Source organism: Thamnophis elegans, chromosome 16 (genome assembly GCF_009769535.1).
Source record: "Thamnophis elegans isolate rThaEle1 chromosome 16, rThaEle1.pri, whole genome shotgun sequence".
Classification (NCBI taxonomy): domain Eukaryota; kingdom Metazoa; phylum Chordata; class Lepidosauria; order Squamata; family Colubridae; genus Thamnophis; species Thamnophis elegans.
The window spans coordinates 7,449,133-7,469,337 of NC_045556.1; the positions used below are offsets into that span (position 1 = coordinate 7,449,133).

At 48.4% G+C, this 20,205-nt stretch overlaps 1 protein-coding gene across 1 annotated transcript in view; it reads left to right on the plus strand.

The window, feature by feature from the left end:
* LOC116519570 (activating signal cointegrator 1-like) overlaps positions 1-19,155 on the plus strand; it is a 40,118-nt gene extending 20,963 nt beyond the window's left edge. The window contains exons 11-13 of the mRNA XM_032233518.1: positions 2,487-2,578; positions 13,779-13,881; positions 18,672-19,155. Coding sequence (XP_032089409.1) covers positions 2,487-2,578; positions 13,779-13,881; positions 18,672-18,739 — 263 coding nt within the window. The 3' untranslated portion in view covers positions 18,740-19,155. The remainder of the gene's footprint in view (positions 1-2,486; positions 2,579-13,778; positions 13,882-18,671) is intronic.
* Positions 19,156-20,205: the final 1,050 nt, after the last annotated feature.

The following is a 20,205-nucleotide window of genomic DNA, read 5'->3' on the forward strand; positions in this document are numbered from 1 at the left end:
TATCTATCTATCTATCTATCTTATCTATCTCTGTCATCTATCTATTTATCCTATCTATCTGTCTATGTCTATTTATCTGTCTGTCTGTCTGTCTGTCTGTCTATCTATCTATCCTATCCTATCCTATCCCATCTCTGTCATCTATCTATTTATCCTACCTATCTATGTCTATTTATCTATCTATCTATCTATCTATCTATCTATCTATCTATCTATCTATCTATCTATCCTATCTATCTCTGTCATCTATCTATTTATCCTATCTATGTCTATCATCCATCTATCTATCTCTATCATCCATCCATCCATCCATCCATCCATCCATCTATCTATCTATCTAATTTTTTGAATTTAAACATTTCATCTTCCATTAAACAGTGTGTCGTCTGGGTATAAATATATCTGTGTCATAACAAACAAAATTCACAGTGTTCATTACATTGGTATTGATTCTCTAATCATACAATAATAATAATAAACATAAAAAACCTATTCATTTCTCCCTCTTAACATATCTTCTAATAGGAATATAATAGTAATATTGACCACAATAGTCTTATCAGACATATGAGTAAAAATCATCATATTGTCTACATCTTTGTCTTAACATATTTCCTATGTTTCACTAATCTCCATTGATTTCTAGCTTCCGTTTTTGTTCTCCGGCCACCCGTAAAATAGTTCCCATGTCATAAGAGTATTCAGTTCGTTCTTTCTCCCGTATCGCCAACGTTAATCTATTCATTTCTGCACATTCTAATATTTTCCTAATCACATTCTTCCCGGTAGGGATCTCTTCACTCTTCCAGTTTTGTGCAAATACGATTCTAGCTGCAGTTAATACATGTATAACTAAATATGCATTCCCTTTACTGTAAGTGTATTAGTTCATTGCACAACTCCACATGGTGTTTCTTTTCTCATTTTTATAGCCTAACAAACATTTTTTCCAGAGCCCCATTTTTTTTTCTAGCCGATGGGTCCTTTCCCCTTGTCTTTTTTATTTCTCAATTCCCCTCAAATCCATTTTGTGAGCTTCTCAAGACAGAAACCTTATCACGTACATCTGAGAATCGGAAGGCAGGAAATGGGTTCCACCGAGTGGGCGTTTATTAGTGGTGAAGAAAGTTTTAAAGGCCTGCATGACACAACATTAACCTTAAAAGGGTCACCTGGGGGAGGTTATACAGGCAGTCCTCAACTTATGACCACAATTGACCCCAAAATTGTTAAGTGAGACATTTGTTAAGTGAGTTTTGCCCCATTTTACAACTCTTCTTGCCACATTGTTAAGGGTTAATCGTTGCTGTTGTTAAATTAGTCCCACGGTTGTTAAGTGAATCTGGTTTCCCCATCCACTTTGCTTGTCAAAAGTGGATCACGCATGACCCCAGGAACCACACTGCAACCGTCGTAAATGTGAGTCAGTTGCCAAGCATCTGAATGTAAATCACGTGACCAGGGGGAATGCCGCAACAGCCGTGTGAAAAATGGTCATCAGTCATTTTTTCCCCCAGTGCCGTTGTAACTTTGAAACGGTCACTAAACAAACTGTTGTAATTCGAAGACTACCTGTATGGTGGCCTGGAGGGATAACGGTTGAAATTTGGAAGTTCTTGGATTAAAGTCCTGATGGGGAACCACTTCCTGCGATGTGGCAATGAACTCCTTGCTCCACGAATGGCTATTTTCAGACTGTTCTGACCGAGGCTTCTCAAGAGCCTGACCCAAACTATTTCTCTCGACAAAAAACCCCTTTTATTAATTGACTGCGAATTCTGCTCATTCACATCCAGCAAAGTCTTTCAAGGGAGGATTTACAGTCACAGACCTTATCTGGCTTGGGAGGATTTACAGTCACAGACCTTATCTGGCTTGGAGAGCTGCCAGGCCGATATCTGCAAAACTTGGCAAGGTCTCTCAGAAAGGCACAAACCAATTAAACGAACTAATTGTCTCCTGCAAACTCCACTCCCCTTTCGCTCCTCTTTTCTTTCCTCTGGGAGGAGCCATTCATTGTCCACTTGTGGCCTTACTCCCAAGTCGACCCCTGTTCGTTAGCTGTTCCCTTCGTCTGGCAACTCTGTGCATGCGCACACTGGGAACAGGCTCCAGCTGTTCCTCTGCCTCACTGATGTCTGACTCTGAAGGCAGCTGATAACTGCCATATGGCTCTGGCCCCCTCTCTGCCTCTGACACGGAGCCCTCATCAGAGCCTTCCCCAGATTCCAGGACTGGCCCACGTTCCTCCCCAACCTCCTCACTGTCCGACTCTGCTTCCAGCTCCTCTGGCGGGCCACAACGCAGGCAGCGCTCCCTAAGAAGTCCTATGTTTTATCCAAACCATTAAATTAGCAGTTGAAAGAAGCATGGCGTGAGCGCACGCGAGGGCTGGCGAAGGCTAATCAGGACCATGTGGAGAGCGGCAGAAGCCGGAGGCCCATGCAATGAGCTTGCCTTATAATTTTCTCTCCTGCTTACCGCAGATTTGGAATTTCCCGAGGATTATCCCTCCGGCTGTCTCCTCGGCTGCGTGGACTTGATTGACTGCCTGTCACAAGAGCAATTTCAGGAACAGGTGAGTGAATGGGGAAAATAAATAAATAAACAACCCCAACGCATCCCTATTTGTTTCTTGTTTGTTTGTTTGTTTTGAGGGTTGGAGGTTGCAGGTCATCGAAGCTGGGATGCTTTTGTCACTTGCTTTAAAAATAAATAACCCTTTCCCCCCCCCCCCCCACTTCCCCAGTCCTCAGAGGGTTATAAAATCAATGCAGTTGGAGACAGCCATATCCTCAAAGGACCAGAATGCAGAAAATTTTTCCACTAGGTCCTTCTACACCACTTCTCCGGGGAGCAGAGCGTTGCAACTTCACTCCTTCCTCTCCTCCGCCCCCCCTGCAGTGTTGCTGTGATTCTGGATTCAACCAACAGCTATTATTGACTTATTTTTTAAATTTGTAGGCTGCCCGTCTCGCTATCAAGCGATTCTGAGTGGCTTACTACGCCATAAGTAACAGAAAAATAGCAATAGGATGTAGATTGATATACCGCTTCACATGGCTTTCCAGCCCTCCCTAAGCAGTTTACAGAGTCAGCCCTCTTGCCCATAACAATCCGGCTCCTCATTTTATCAACCTCAGAAGGGTGGAAGGCTGAGTCATCCTTGAGCTGGTCAGGATCGAACTCCCGGCAATGGGCAGAGTTTGCCTGCAATGCTGCAAAGGGAAGGGAAGGAGGAAGGAAGGAAGGAAGGAAGGAAGGAAGGAAGGAAGGAAGGAAGGAAGGAAGGAAGGAAGGAAGGAAGGAAGGAAAGAAAGAAAGAAAGAAAGAAAGAAAGAAAGAAAGAAAGAAAGAAAGAAAGAAAGAAAGAAAGAAAGAAAGAAAATAGCAATAGCACTGTTCCATTGTCAGAACAGCCTCCTAACGTCTGAGCCGGGCTGGGAAACCAGTGGCAACTGCCATTCTGGGAAGACGAGAGAAATGTAATGCCACGTTTAAGGATTTGCGTTGCATTAAATGAAGGCCAACCTTCTGCCCACTCGGATGTTCTAGAAAGCTTTTCTCAGCACAAAGGGGTTTCTTGAGAGCTAGAATCTTGGGTGGAAATGAAAAACAAACAAACACACGAAAAAGAAACCACAAGCTCTTTCCTGTCTCGTTCTGTATCCTTTGCAGGCAGGTTTCAGGGTATATCTGAAATCTCTCTCCTCTCTCTGTTGGTTTAACCAATTCAGCTTCCCTGAGTCAGGGAAATTGCTTTTCAAAGAAGGCTCCTGTCATCTTGGGGGAGGGGGGGGGGGTGTTGGCTGCTTGTTGATTATTTTCTTTAGAACAGAATAGAATTCTTTATTGGCCTAGTGTGATGGGACACACAAGGAATTTGTCTTTGGTGCAGATGCTCTCGGTGTACATACGTAAAGAAAAATAAAATAGAACGCATTCATCAAAAATCATAAGATACAACACTTAGTGATATGAATAGGTTACTAATAAGCAATCAAATCATACACACCTCGAGCCGAGGTGGCGCAGTGGTTAGGGTGCACTACTGCAGGCCACTTCAGCTGACTGTTATCTGCAGGTCGGCGGTTCTAATCTCACCGGCTCAAGGTTGACTCAGCCTTCCATCCTTCCGAGGTGGGTGAAATGAGGACCCAGACTGTGGGGGCGATATGCTGACTCTGTAAACTGCTTAGAGAGGGCTGAAAGCCCTATGAAGCGGTATATAAGTCTAACTGCTACTGCTATTGCTATACTAGGAAACAAATAAAGCAATATAAATTGTAAAGATTCAAGCAACATGGTTATAGTCATAAGTGGGAAGAGACAGATACTAGGAAGGATGAGAAGAATAATAGTAATACAGTCTTAGTAAATTATTTGACAGTGTTGTGGGAGTTTTAGTTGTTTAGCAGAGTGATGACAGACTCACATCATTCCTCTGTAGAACAGAATCAGCAGCTCCTTAGGCAGTGTGAGCTTCCTGAGTTGGCGCAGAAAGAACATTCTTTGTTGTGCTTTTTTGATGACATTTTTGATGTTAGGTGTCCATTTTAGTCCATTTGAGATAGGATAGAACCTAGAAACCTGAAGGCCTCTACTGTTGATACTGTCTTGTCTAGTATTGTAAGAGGTGGTAGCATGGGAGGGTTTCTCCTAAAATCTACCACCATTTCCTACGGTTATGAGTGTATTTAGTTCGGTTCACCCACGTAACACCTATCCTCCGCGAGCTGCACTGGCTGCCTATTGGTATCCGGATACGCTTCAAGGCGCTAGTCGTCACTTATAAAGCCCTTCATGGTATTGGACCTGGGTACTTGAGAGACCGCCTGCTGCCAATCACCTCCGCTAGACCCATTAGATCCCACAGATTGGGCCTCCTCCGAATTCCATCCACCGGCCAGTGTCGACTGGCGACTACCCGGAGAAGAGCCTTCTCTGTGGCTGCTCCGACCCTCTGGAACGAACTCCCCGTGGAGATTCGAACCCTCACCACCCTCCAGGCCTTCCGCAAAGCCCTTAAAACCTGGCTATTCCGACAGGCCTGGGGCTAAAGAGCTGTTGCCCCCGTCTCGAATGGTATGACTGTTGTGTGTTTTTAAATTATGTATTGTTATGTATCGTTTATTTTATTTTTTTTGTCTGTAACCTCCCTTCCCTGATTTGATTTGTTAGCTGCCCTGAGTCCCCTTCGGGGGAAAAGGGCAGCATATAAATATAATAAATGAAATAAATGAATGAAGATTGTTCCGGTTGCACCACTAGGCTAGTTGTTCAACCTCCTGTCTGTATGCAGATGTGTCGTTGTCTCAAATGAGACAAATCACTGTTGTATCATCTGCAAACTTCAGTACTTTAACAGAGTAAAAAAAAAAAAAAACAGTGTAAAAAAAGTGTACCGGGAGCAACAGGAGGGAATTGTTGGCCTTCCCAGAGGAAGGCAGACAAAACAGCCTTGGAAGCTTCACTGAAGTTCTCTTCGCATAAGCAGACCCCTCCATCAGTGACCTACCCACGATCCCCTCCACAGTTTGGGGTTTTCCGTTTCCTGCTCGAGTGGCTTTTGCATGAGATCCGTTTGTCGTTTTGGCGTTGTGTAAGGTTTCTCTGCCGTCTGACTCTGCGGCTCTCCAGGCCACATTAGATAATAAGGCAACACACAGCACGAACACAATAAGAGTCAAACCACAACACAGCAGAAGGTTCCATGTATTGGGGGTAGTGGGGGTGGGGGGAGAGATCATCTGAGCCCAGCTCTGTAATCTCCAAAGGTTTCTGCAAGAGCCAAATATTCACTGTTCTGCAGAAGGCCGGGAAAGCAAAGTGGGGAGGGGGCAGGGAGCTTCCTTGCCGGAGGGGGGTAAGCTGTTCCAAAGCAGGGAGCTCGCTGTCACAAAGCACAAATGCCTCCTCCTTTTGCACCGCCTGAGAAGTTCAGCAGATGTTTTTTTATTCCTTTCGGTTAGGTGGGCAATATTTACACAGATTAGGCACACTCTGAGATACCAGCCCCCCTCCCCCAGTTCCTATTTGTTAGAACCCGCCAGGACTCTCCTCTCCCGGCCTCCATTTCCAGATGCCTGGGGGGGGTGGGGGAGCGGTAGGGATAAGAAGGTTTGTTACACCCTTACACCCCACACCCTCTGTCCCGCGTAAGCCTCTAAAACGAGAGCTTCCTCCCGCATGTGAATTCCACAGCTTCTGCAAATGTGTGTTTTCGGCTCCTTGGGGGAAAGCAAGGATCCTCGTTTGGCCTTTGTTTCTGCAGCTGAAACTGCAAGCATCCCTTGGCCCGTGTTAGCAAGCAACTCCCTAAGGCAGGGGTCTCCAACCTTGGCAACTTTAAGACTGGTGGACTTCAACTCCCAGAATTCTGGGAGCTGGCTGAGGAATTCAGGAAGTCGAATTCCACAAGTCTTAAAAAAGTTGCCAAGGTTGGAGACTCCCGCCCTAACGAACAGGGTGACCAGCCAGACTGGTTCATCAGCCGTGGATTGAATCCAAGTTCGGAGAGCTTTCCTGTCTTCCTTCAGGTCTGACTCCGGTTACATTGGAAGGTAACCAATTTCTATTGTCTCCAAACTATACTGTTAATGGCAGGGACTTCTGGGTGTTGTGGTTTCTTATTTCCGCTTTGGAGGACAGATGTTCAGGGACAGGCCACTGCTGACTGATGATTCCTTCTAGCCACATAAGAACGTTGCTCCTTATCCCTACATCAGGGGTGTCAAACTTGATTTCATTGAGGGACGCATCAGGGTTGTGTTTGACCTTTGGGAGCCAGGGGGTGTGGCCAGCTCAACGTCACTCATCAAGGCTCCATTTTCTGCCGCGATGGCCTCCTGCAGCCCTCTGCCAGCGAAAATAGACCTTGGCGAGGCTTCATGAAGCCCTCCCAGGCTCCATTTTCTGCTGCGATGGCCTCTTGCAGCCTTCTGCCAATGAAAGGAGACTTTGGTGAGGCCTCATGAAGCCCTCCCAGGCTCCATTTTCTGCTGCGATGGCCTCCTGCAGCCTTCTGCCACTGAAAGTAGACTTTGGTGAGGCCTCATGAAGCTCTCCCAGACTCCGTTTTCTGCTGCGAGAGCCTCCTGCAGCCCACGACCAGTGAAAATAGACCTTGGCGAGGCCTCATGAAGCCCTCCAAGGCTCTGTTTCCTGCTGCGAGAGCCTCCTGCAGCCCTCTGCCAATGAAAGTAGACCTTGGCGAGGCCTCATGAAGCCCTCCAAGGCTCCGTTTCCTGCTGCGACTACCTCCTGCAGCCCACGGCCAGTGAAAACAGAGCTGGCAAAGGGCTGCGGGGGGCCACCAAGGCCAAAAATGGAGCCCAGGAGGGCTTTGCGCAGCCGTCCTGAGCTCCTTTTTTGCTGGCAGATGTTCCACGGGCCAGTCCTTCACTGTTCCCAGGGCAGGGCCCCGTGGACCAGATCTAACCATCTCACAGGCCGGATCCAGCCTGCGGGCCTTGACACCCCTGCCCTACATTGTCTTTTGCCGATTCATCTTGCGATGCCGAAACAGGTGAAGAGCCTCTCGAGCGTCCTGTGGGGAGAAGCCAGTGTCTCCTTCCCATTTCCCTTTTCAGGCAAGAGGCTAATAGATTAAACACATCCCTGAAACGGCGGCATCGTCAAATCAGAGCCGCTCAACATCTTGACAATCAGCAGGCAGTTTATGTTAGAGAAATTGGATGGCAGAGCAAGCCAATTGGCTGTGTCCTGCTTCTCCAGCAAAGGGTACTCTTCTGCTTGGAAGCCTGTAACGATGCAAGTCTCTATTTATAACTTCCCCAATTTCAGCCGAAGGTGACGGATCAGCTGTTGGATTCATGCAGGCTTCCCTGCTGCTCTTAACGTCTGCTGGGTAAAGCCACGCAGATCGCTAAAAGGGCATTTCCTCCGCGGCCCCGGGAAGATCACCTTACGTGTGTCTTATTTGCCTTCAGAAGTTGTAGGCGCTACACCACTGGAGGTTTTTAAGAAGAGCCTGGACAGACACTCTTAACAGATTAACCGAGTTGGAAGGGACCTTATAGGTCATCTAGTCCAACCCCCCCGCCCTAGCAGGAGACCCTACACCATTTCTGACAGATGGCAGCCCAGTCTCTTCTTGAAAGCCTCCAGCGATGAAGCTCCCACAACTTCCGGAGGCAACTTCTGTTCCATGGGTTGATTGTTCTCACTGTCAGAAAGTTCCTCCTTATTTCCAGGTTGAATCTCTCCTTGTTCAGTTTCCATCCATTATTCCTTGTCTGGCCTTCAAGTGCTTTGGAAAATAGCTTGACCCCCTTGGCCTCTGTGGCAGCCCCTCAAATATTGAAAGACTGCTATCCTGTCTCCCCTGGTCCTTCTCTTCACTAGACTAGTCATGCCCAGTTCCTGCAACCCTTCTCCATATGTTTGAGCCTCCAGTTCCCTAATCATCCTGGTTGCTCTTCTGTGCACTTTTTCTAGCGTCTCAACATCTTCTTTATAGTGTGGTGACCAAAACTGGATGCAGTACTCTAGGTGTGGCCTTACTAGTGCTTTATAGAGTGGTATTAGTACCTCCCTTGATCTTGATTGTATCCCTCTGTTAATGCAACTGAGGATCGCATTGGCTTTTTTTGGCTGCCGCTGCACACTGCTGGCTCATGTTTAGCTGGTTATCCACTAAGACTCCGAGATCCCTCTCACAGTCACTGTTATTCAGCCTAGTTTCACTCGCCAGCCCATTGCACAGACATCGAGCGTGCGAGCTTCCTCAACGTCCTTGCAAGCCACCAACATGCGTGACCGAGAAGAAAAGCGGTGTCCCTTTCATTCACGCCTTCAGCCACCTTGACATGGATGCGTTTGCAGAATTGTCATCAAGATAAAATAGCCGTTGCTGCAGGGTTCCTTCCCCCCCCCCCCGTTTGTTTGCCAATTCGTTTTTCAAGAAAGTGGGCATTACTTGGACTTTTAAAATAAATATGTATGTATGTATGTATGTATGTATGTATGTATGTATGTATGTATGTATGTTGTATTTGTGCTGATAAATAAATAAAGGGAGACTAGTATAGATCTATTTCAAGCTATTTAGCTCTCATCAGCTAGCCACTCCCTTACTGGGATTCGAACCTGTGCTCTATTGCCTCTTAGGCAGATGTCTTAACCATTAGGCAGATGTCTTAACCATTAAGGCACAGGTCCTCCTCCTTATCAGCTGAGCCAGGGAAGTAGGTATATATTTAGTGTCACAACCCCTGTATGTATGTGTGTGTATGTGTGTGTGTGTGTGTGTGTGTGTGTGTGTGTATATATATATATATATATATATATATATATATATATATATATATATATATATGTTATATTTATGCTGATAAATAAATAAAGGGAGACTAGTATAGATCTATTTCAAGCTATTTAGCTCTCATCAGCTAGCCATACCCAAGTTTGGGAAACATACATACATACATACATACATACATACATACATACATACATGGAACATTCGGTTTTGAAACAGCCAAGAGAGAAAAAAACCCACTTTAGGTCGCTGAGAAATAGTGAAACAAGAACTTTGTTCTTCTTATCAACAATTTTCCCTTCCAGTGTGTTGGAGGCGGGTTTAAAACTTTAGCTGACTTCAGGGAAGAAAAGGTGCAAATGAAGAGGAAGTCATAACCACCAGCTAGAATGCAGGTAGTCCTCAGCTTATGACCACAATTGAACCCAAAACTTCTGCGGTTAAGTGAGAACGTTGTTAAGGGAATTTCACCCTGTTTTACGACCTTCCTTGCCACTGTTGTTAAGTGAACCACTGCAGTCGTTAAGTTACTTTAAGGCAGTGTTTCTCAACCTTGGCAACTTGAAGTCCTATGGACTTCAACTCCCAGAATCCCCCAGCCAGCACAGGACTTCAAGTCGCCAAGGTTGAGAAACACTGCTTTAAGGGAATCTGGCTTCCCCTTTGACTTTGCTTGTCAGAAGGTCACAAAAAGGATCCCGCGACCCCCGTCATAGAAAGGAGTCTGTTTCCAAGCGTCTGAATTTGGATCACCTGACCACGGGGAGGATGGAACCGTCATAAGAGTGAAATCCTACTGCCTTTGGCTTAGACTTTAGGTATGCTAGAAGAAGGGACGGGGTGGCTCAGATGCTGAGCTTGTCGATCAGAGAGGTTGGCAGTTCGGCGGTTCGAATCCCGAGCGCCGCATAACAGAGTGAGCTCCCCTTACTTGTCCCAGCTTCTGCCAACCTAGCACTGCGAAAGCACATAAAAAATGCAAGTGGAAAAAATAGGGACCACCTTTGGTGGGACGGTAACAGTGTTCTGTGCACCTTTGGCGTTGAGTCATGCCAGCCACATGACCACAGAGACGTCTTTGGACAGCACTGGCTCTTCAGCTTTGAAACGGAGATGAGCATCGCCCCCTAGAGTCGGGAACGACTAGCACATGTGTGCGAGGGGAACCTTTACCTTTACCTTCTGCTGGAAGAGGAGAGATTTGAGATTTATTAGATTTATATGCCCGCTCTTCTCCCAAGGACTCAGGGCGGCGTACAACAATTAAAAGAAACACATGATATAAAAGTTAAAAAAAAATTAAATGGAATATCCCAAACCCAATTAAACTTGACAATACATTAAAAAAAAATTGAATTAAAATTAACAGTGATCAATACTGTATTTTGTTTGGTTCATGCCAGGCTGGCTTGCTGGAAAAGCCAACTTTTTAGGGCGCGTCGGAAAGACCGGAGGTCGGGGATTATACGAAGCTCCGGGGGCAGCTCATTCCAGAGGGAAGGTGCTCCCACAGAGAAGGCTCTCCCCCTGGGGGTGGCTAGCCGACACTGTCTGGCCAACGGCACCCTGCAAAGGCCAACTCTGTGGGATCGCACTGGACGGTGGGAGGCTACCGGTGGCAGTAGGTGGTCTCGCAGGTACCCTGGGCCTAAGCCATGGAGCGCTTTAAAGGTCATAAGGAGAACGGGATGGTTGTCTTTGAAATACCGATGTCCATCGTAATAATCTCTTTTGCTTTGGGTGTGTCTTCCGTTCCGCTTTCATTTTATGTCCACGGTTTTCCTAGCGAGCAAAGCTCCATGATTCCAGTCCCATCTTGCCTCTGCAGAACCTCCCTTGATCCTAACTGAGAACTCCCGCCTTCCGCTGATAAGAGCCAGGGAGAGCCAGATTAGCCTGGGTACCTCTCCCAGGATCACCTCCTTTGCCCCCGTTCCAGCTCAAGGACCGGCTTTCTGGGCGGCGGTGAAGAGTGCAAAGGGAGTTCACATGAAGTGTGAGATGAAAGGCTAGTGAAGTAGCCTGGCGGGAGCTCTTTGCTTCTCCCCATCAAAGCCGCCAAAACCACTTGCCTGTCCTGTTTTTATTATCTTCGAGCGGCAGATAGAAAGCCTTGACAGTCTCCAGTGGAGACGCGGCCCTTCTTCAAGAGCACAGCACGAGGGTGGTGCGCAACCTCAGCGGTTGAGGTGTGGTGAAGGAACAAAGCCCTTTGGGTCAGCCCGTCATTAATTACCAGCGTTTCTGCACCGTTCCTTTCTCACTTGTATCTGTATTTATTAGTTTGTCAAACATGTACGAGTTAACAAGTATAAGTATAAACATGGACATGAACAAGGGAAATGAACACAAATAAATGGGGACAGTAGGACAGAGATATTAGGTACGCTGGTGCGCTTATGCACGCCCCCTTTACGGACCTCTTAGGAATGGGGTGAGGTCCACGGTAGACAGTTTGAGGTTGAGGCTGTGGGGATTTGAGGCTGTAACAACAGAGTCAGGTAGGGCATTTCAGGCATGGACCACTCTGTTGCTGAAATCGTATTTTCTGCAATCAAGTTTGGAGCGGTTTACCTTGAGTTTGTAGCGATTGTTTGCCCGTGTATTATTGAGGTTGAAGCTGACAGGTAGGACATTGTAGCGGACAATTTTGTGTACTACACTTAGGTCAGACCGCAGGCGGCGCAGTTCCAGGTTGTTTCTTGCCTGGAAACTTTCTGACAATCCGAGCAGGGTGCCTTCTAGAAACACCACCAACCCCTCTCCCCCCCCCTCCTAACCCTGAATACCAGCAAGTCCTCGACGTACGATCACAACGGAGCCCCAAAGTTTTCTTCCCTGAGTGAGGCATTTCGTTCGGTGACTTTCGCCCCGTTTTGCGACCTTCCTTGCCATCGTTGTTAAGGAGATCGCTGCCGTGGTTAAGTCAGTCCCCCAGGGCTTGAGGGAATCTGGCTTCCCCTGTTGACTTTGCTCGTCACGAGGTGGCAGATGGGGATCCCTTAACACACAGACACGGGCACTGCGACTGTCATAAACGTCAGTCAGTTCCCATGTGTTTGAATTACGATCAGGGGATCAATGGTCGTAAGAGTGAAAAAAGCGGACATAAGTCCCCTTTTTCAATGCTGTTGTAACTTCGAATGGCCACTAAATGAACCTTTGCAAATCAGGGGGGTTATTTATAAAAACGAAAGGTGGTGGGATATTAATAAATAAAACCAGTCACGCATTTCGGTTGAGAGATGATAGGCCCTGGGGGTTCTTAACTTTCACGCAGCTGGGTGCAGCAGCCATTTTGCCGCGAGGGAACGGCGGCTGAGAGAGACAGAGAGAGAGAGAGAGAGATATTCTCGTGACCACAAAACCAGCTGGGGGATTTCCCACTTCCCAGGTGCCGTATTTAGTCAAGAAAAACCCGCTACCCGGGGGGGAGGGAGGACCCTGGCTGCACCTGCCGCAGTGGGAGCTTGCGTGGACTTTGCTACCTTTGATGGAGGCTTAGATTTCGGCTTCTCTGTGCTTGGGTGGTGCCTCTCCGGATTGGAGAATAGGATATGCGCTGTAATTGCAAGGGGAGCATAGACTAACGGAGCTACCTCGGGGAAATTGGAGGATTTGGGAAAACATAAAGGTGAAGGTTCCCCTCGCAGATACGTGCTAGTCGTTCCCGACTTTAGGGGGCGGTGCTCATCTCCGTTTCAAAGCCGAAGAGCCAGCGCTGTCCGAAGACGTCTCCGTGGTCATGTGGCCGGCATGACTCAACGCTGAAGGCCCACGGAACGCTGTTACCTCCCCACCAAAGGTGGTCCCTATTTTTCTACTCGCATTTTTTACCTGCTTTCAAACTGCTAAGGTGGCAGAAGCTGGGACAAGTCACGGGAGCTCACTCCGTTATGCGGCGCTAGGGATTCGAACCGCCGACCTTTCTGGTCGACAAGCTCAGCGTCTTGGCCACTGAGCTATCCCGTTAAAAGATGCCAGCTTAGACATTATTAGCCAACTTGGTGGCATCTTTGCCCTGGTTAGCTCCACCTGCTTCTCTCCAAAAAGACCCTTCTCTTCGCCAGAAACCTAGGGCTAATTCCGTCCCCTTTTGTAAATTTGAAGAAGCTCAAAAGAAGGGAAGGGGGATGCGTAAAAATCTCTCTCCTCCCTCCCAGGCTGTGATTTTTGCAGTGTAAAATCTCTCCCAAGGTTGATTCTAGCGCTGTTTTTTAGAACCGGCTGCCGGGATTTCTTTAACAGCGCAGTGTGGTTCCCTTTGATCTGGGTCTCCCTTTTGAAGAGATTTCAAGAGACGGGGAGGGGGGGGGAGCTCTTCCCTGCCTTTGCCTTTCCACTTGCTTGGCAGTGCTTGAAACGTTTCCTCCCCTCAATTCGTGTGTGCTCTTCCCTCCGTGGGTCGTTCTCTTCCCTTAATTTATTGTGGCACCGATAACCTATTTGTAACGCTGCTGTTTCTGTTCTCTCCCCTTCCCCCCCACCTTTCCAGTATCCGCAGCTGAGCCAGGAGTCGGCTTCTCCATTTGTCTTCATCTGTTCTAACCCCCAGGAGATGGTTATTAAGTTTCCCATCAAGGGCAAACATAAACTCTGTAAGTAGCAGATCTCTATTCCTGAAGGAGGGAGGGGGCTGGCAAAATGAAAAGCAGCGGGGTCTCCTTCCTTCCTTCCTTCCTTCCTTCCTTCCTTCCTTCCTTCCTTCCTTCCTTCTCATCTCTCCTTCCTTCCTTCCTACCTACCTACTTACCTATCTTTCCTTCCTTCCTTCTCATCTTTCCTTCCTACCTATCTACTTACCTACATTTCCTTTCTTCCTTTCCATCTCTTCTTTCTTCCTTCCTTCTCTTTCTTCCCATCTCTCCTTCTTACCTACCTACCTTCCTTTCCTTCCTTCCTTCCCATCTCTCCTTCCTTCCTTCTCTTTCTTCCCATCTCTCTCTCCTTCCTTCCTTCCTTCCTTCCTTCTTACCTACCATTCCTTCCTTCCCATCTCTCCTTCCTTTCTTCCTTCTCTTTCTTCCCATCTCTCTCTCCTTCCTTCCTTCCTTCCTTCTCCAACTTTTCTGATACACAGATGAGCCAATCACTTTTATTCTTTCTCCTCCTCCTCTTCTCCTCCTCCTCCTCCTCCTCCTCCTCCTCTCTTCCTCTTCTTCTACAACTTCTTTTACCCCTCCTCTTCTTCTTCTGCCTCCTCCTCTCTTCTACTTCTCCTCCTCTTCTTCCTCCTCCTTCTTTTTCTACTTCTTCTATTCCTCCTCTTCCTTCTCCTCTTTCTTCTCCTCCTCATCTTCCTCCTTCTCCTCTCTTCTTCTTCTTCTTCTACTACTACTACTACTACTACTTCCTCCTCTCTTCTACTTCCTCCTCCTCCTCTTCATATCTTCTTCCTCCTCATCTATTCTTTTCCTCCTCCACTCTTCTACTCCTCCTTCTCTTCCTTCTCCTCTCTTCTTCTTCCTCTTCTACTTCCTCCTCCTCTCTGCCTTTGAACAGTTCCGAACGACATGATGAACAATGCTAGAAACAATCTCAATAACTGCCGATTTCCGATTTCCAAAGAGGGGCTGTTTCTCCCTTCGCATCTCCAGCACGTTTGCATGGCGGAATCCGTGGCCCTTTGTTCTGAGCCCTCAAAGCAACCAAATTCCTCGGCAATCCGCAAAAAATATCACCCTACCCTGAGTTGGAAGCAGGGAGGCTTTTTAAAAATCCGGAGTCTGAGGTGTTAAATAAACATCGGAGGGCATCTTGGGGTTGATGACATTGTTCCTTTTTCCTTCTTTCTTCTGTCGGCCGAACCTGCTGCAGGCATTCCCCGCCCTGCCTTTATATTATTGTAGTCACACACACACAAAAAAACCCGTGCATGGTAAAAAAAATCACCCTGGCCAGATCCACCGTTTGGAAATAGCATTTCTATCTCTGCAGCCGACTGTGTTTGCAGTAGACACACTGGTACGTGTGACTCGACGTGCCTTGGTTTCCTGACATCCACGGCGGCTTTGTCTCGCGAAGCAGAGAGCCTGTTTGTTGCAAGAGCCGATCGGGCAACTGTGACGGCGACGCAAACCCCGAACAGGAATGCGCCCGGCCAATCTTGATGCCGCTTATTTGCTCGAGTCGTGACTGTGTGGCGTGTGCCTCTCTCCTTGGGAGGGCAACTTTCTCCCTTCCGGAGTCCAAGTCTTGTCTGTTTCTATCAGTCGTGATGGTTTTCTCCTCGCCTCCCGGAAGGCTCGGTTGGCTTCTGACAGGAAGGGTCCCTAGCAAGCTGTTGACAAATATTCCTGGCTCAGTTTTAGACGGGGGGCCAAGGACGGTTGCTTAAGGCAGGTGGGGAAAAGAAAAATAACAGCCAGCATTGGAAAGTCTTAGCGCATGTCTAGCATAGTACTTGAGAGACCGCCTTCTGCCGATTACCTCCCACAGACCCATTCGATCCCACAGATTAGGCCTCCTCCGTATTCCATCTGCCAGCCAATGTCGGCTGGCGGCTACTCGGAGGAGGGCCTTCTCTGTGGCTGCCCCGGCCCTTTGGAACGAGCTCCCCGTGGAGATTCGGACCCTCTCCACCCTTCAGGCCTTCCGGACGGCCGTGAAGACCTGGCTGTCCCAGCAAGCCTGGGGTTGAGTTCCCCCCCCCCTACTTGAATTTGCTGTGTCTGTTGTGCTTTTAAACTGTTTGTATTGTCTGATTGTCTTTGTCTTACTTTTTGTAATTTCCCCTCCCTTGGCTTTTGTTCAGCCGCCCTGAGTCCCTTCGGGGAATAGGGCGGCCTACAAATTGAATAAAATCCAAAATCCAAATCCAAATCCAAAAGGGGAAGCCCGGCCGCGAAGGGTGTCGACTAAGGCCTGTTCTGTGCCTTCCCCACCTCACCACACTCTTCCTCCTGCAGGGAAATATCTGCCCACATTTACATTGTTTTGCATTGCATGCCTTTGTCAAGGAGATTTACACTTTACAGAGGAATCCTGGCAGCCTAGTTGCTGGTTTGTTTGCTTTTGCACCTGCGCCGGTGTGTCACGGGGCAAGGGTGGAGGGTCGAAACAACGTGCACCATCTGACTAGCGGCATTCAGGTTGGTGATGTCTTCCGGGGCGTCTTCCGCCGGTGTCCCAGCAGGCCCAGCACCGGTTCCCGTTCTCCTCGCCCAGTTAGTCTTTCGCGCCAGAATGGTACCCACTTATCTACTCGCAATACTGTTTCTGAACTGCTGGGATGGTAGGGCAGGAGCTAGAGGCGAGTGACGGGAGCTCAATAGCAATAGCAATAGCAGTTAGACTTATATACCGCTTCATAGGGCTTTCAGCCCTCTCTAAGCGGTTTACAGAGTCAGCATATCGCCCCCAACAACAATCTGGGTCCTCATTTTACCCACTTTGGAAGGATAGAAGGCTGAGTCAACCCTGAGCCGGTGAGATTTGAACAGCCAAACTGCAGAACTGCAGTCAGCTGAAGTAGCCTGCAGTGCTGCATTTAACCACTGCGCCACCTCGGCTCTGGTAGCAGTGCTACCAGGACTTGAACTGCCTAGAGTGCTGACCATTTCTGGTGGGCTGATCCGGCGTCTTTATGTGACGTGATTGACAAATGCCAACCCATCTTAAATCTAAAATTTACAAGATAGCCATCCGCCGCCCTGTTGAACTGTATGGAACTGAATGCTGGGCAGCAGTAACAACATGGACCGAAAGCCCTCTTCATGCCATGGATATGCGAACGCTCTGTTGGATATCGGGCATCTCCCTTCGCGACCACATCACAAGTGACATCATTCGGCAGCATTTTGGCATGGCACCAATTACAGAGAAGACGAGAGAAGGCCGACTCCACTGGTATGGACATGTCCAGAGAGCAGCACTTTCCAGGGTGTCCAAGACGGCCTACCAACTAGAAGTCAACGGCCGGTGACCTGGCAGGCATCCAAAACAGAGATGGCAAGACACCATCAACAGAGATGAGCAAGCCACGGGCCTGCACCCCGGAGACGCAGCTGACAGTGCAAAGTGGTGCTCAGTGATCCGAAAAGCGGACCCCGCCCTTGCGGGAATATGCTGGGAAGGAGAAGAGGATCCAATGTCTTTAAGCCGCTGCGCCACAGCGCTTCCATAGCTGCCCTTCATCCATCCATCAAGAAAGAAAGATAGGAAACATGATGGATTTCACTTGGCAGCCCCTTTCGTCTGACGTGCCAGGCAGAGCTACGGAAGTGGTGGGGCCGTCCCGCTAGCAGGGAAGGAAGACGAGCCGGGGCATGGCGAGGCAGAAGCATTGTGGCAACTGTGACCCAGTTGCTCGGTCCAAGAGAGGAGAAGGCAGACTGCTTGGTTGAACGGTGCGGTGGCACCGGCTGATCGTTCTTGGCAGGCCGCAGGCAGCCCGTAGAGTCTCATAGGATGCTTTGTGTCCTTCCTTTAAAGCCACATCTGGGCATTTGCACAGCGTGGTTAAGTTGGCCGTGATCTCAGCCAGATAACAAGTGTCGTCATCTCCCATCCCTGAGATGTTTCTGACTTCAGCCGCATCGCACCCTCACCAGTTCTTCGTTCTTCTCCCACTGCTTCATCTTGCTGGCTTCGAACCAACTTTGGGGCTTGAGCAAAACAAGGGGTGGGAGTGGGGGAAATGTGCGAAATGAGTAAGCCGCTTGTCACGAGAGAGACGAAAAATGAGTCCCGACAGTGAGCAAAACCAGATTGGTTTTCATCGTGGCTTATTGACTTAAGCCAGAGTTGGGTTGGCTTCACACAACCTGCTAAGTCATCGGTGACAGTTCACTCCCAGGAGTGAGCCTGAGACAAACCTACTTGTTGGCTTAGCCTACTGAACAGACCTGGCAAAAGGGAGACAAAAAAAGAAGAGCAGGGGAAGTGGGTGGCCTCCTCCAGGATTAAATTGTTTCTCAACCTTGGCTACCGTGAATGGACTTCATCTCCCAGAATTCCCAAGCCAGCGAGCAAATTGAAGTCCACTCATCTTAAAGTTGCCAAGAAAAACTCATTATTATTATTATTATACAATTCTCTGTGGGAGCCCCTTCCCTCTGGAATCAGCTGCCCCCCCTGGAGCTTCGTATAATCCCCGACCTCCGGTCCTTCCGACGCGCCCTAAAAAGTTGGCTTTTCCAGCAAGCCAGCCTGGCCTGAACGAAACAAATCAAAGTATTGATTATTGTTAATTTTAATTTTAATTCTTTTAAAAAAATGTGTCATTGTTAATTTTAATTGGGTTTGGGGATATCCTATTTAATTTCTTTTTAACTTTTGTAGTATGTGTTTCTTTTCTTTTTCTTTTCTTTTCTTTTAATGTTGTACGCTGCCCTGAGTCCTTGGGCGGCATATAAATCGAATAAACCTCAAACCTCTCTTTTTTCAGGGAAGCTGGATTCCAAGATTCACCAGGGAGCCAAGAAAGGGTTAATGAAGCAAAAAATAGCCGCCTGAGTTCCCAAAGCCTCCTCTTCCTCCTCTACTACAATCCCCATCGTACTCGCCCGACAGAATGGATCTCTGGCAGAGGTTTCAGGAGTGGCAGCCCCAGGAGGGCTGATGAGTAAGCACCAGCACTTAGGAACTCAAGGGTTTGAAGCAGAAGGAAACAAAGAAGGAAATTGCTGTTATCTTGCATCATTATAATCACAGACAATATGTGTGTGTGTGTTGTGTGTGTGTGCTGTGTTGTTTGTGACCAAAGGGGAGTCCTTGGAGAGAGTGGCATTAGGCCTCAGGATCTTCCCCCAGGGCCTGGAGGGATTATCTTAGATTGGCTGGATACTTGGGGTCACAGGTGGGCTTCAAAAATTTTAGCAAGGGGTTCTCTGCCCGGTTGCTGGGCGGGTGTGGCCATGGTAGGCATGGCCTAGTTGGAATCCTCTACCATAGCAGGGAGGGGGGGTGTTTTTGCCCTCCCGGAGGTTCCGGGAGGGCAAAAACAGCCTCCCCAGGCTCTGGAGTACCTCTGGAGCCTCCAGAGCCTGGGGAAGTTCCCGAACTTCCAGTAAGCCCATTTTGTGCCCTCCTCAAACCTTCATGTGCGCCCTGCACTTATCTGCATCCAACACGCGCCATGTGGGGCAGTGGTGGGGTTCGATTTATTTTACTACCGGTTCGTGCGCACGCACGCACACATGCGCAGAAGCATCCGGGCAGGTGGGCGGAGCCTCCTGCCACCACTACCAGTTTGCCTGATCTGGGGCGAACCGGAACAAACCCACCTCTGGTGTGGGAGCTCCTGGGAGGGGAAGGGAGGGGTGGGCGGGGCCAGCCAGTAGTGGGATTTGGGGGTTCTCTGAACTGCACAGAATCTTAGCTAGAGGTTGTCCCGAGCCCCTGCGAACCCCCCGCAGCCCCACCATTGCTTGGGGTCCTCTTCGGGTGTCAGCTTCCCCCCTTTTCCTAGTTAGAGATGTAACACAGGCTGTCCAACCTTGGCAATTTTAAGGTCTGTGGACTTCAACTTCCAGAACTCCCTAGCCATTTTGGCTGGAGAATTCTGGGAGTTGAAGTCCACAGGCCTTAAAAGTTGCCAAGGTTAGACCCCTCGAATTGCAGCAGCTGAAGAGCATGGACTTGGGAAGGCTTCAGGAGTTCATGCGCTAAAAATTTACGGACGGGGAATTTTTCACCTGCTTCTCTGCCTTATTTGGCTTCCTCTTTGACACCATCATCTTCCTTTCTTTCTTGCCGGGAAGCCAATTTGCCAAGCGAACCACATCATGGCTCACAACAGCACCTGGCTTGGGAAAGATGTGCCAGAATTGTACAAAGCACCAGTCAGAATTGCTTGCCGAGCAACAGAGTCCAGTTTGCCTTTCTACTAACCGTATTTTTCGGAGTATAAGACGCACCCTTTTCCTTCAAAAAAAGAGGCTGAAAATCCGGGTGCGCCTTATACACTGAATACAGCATTT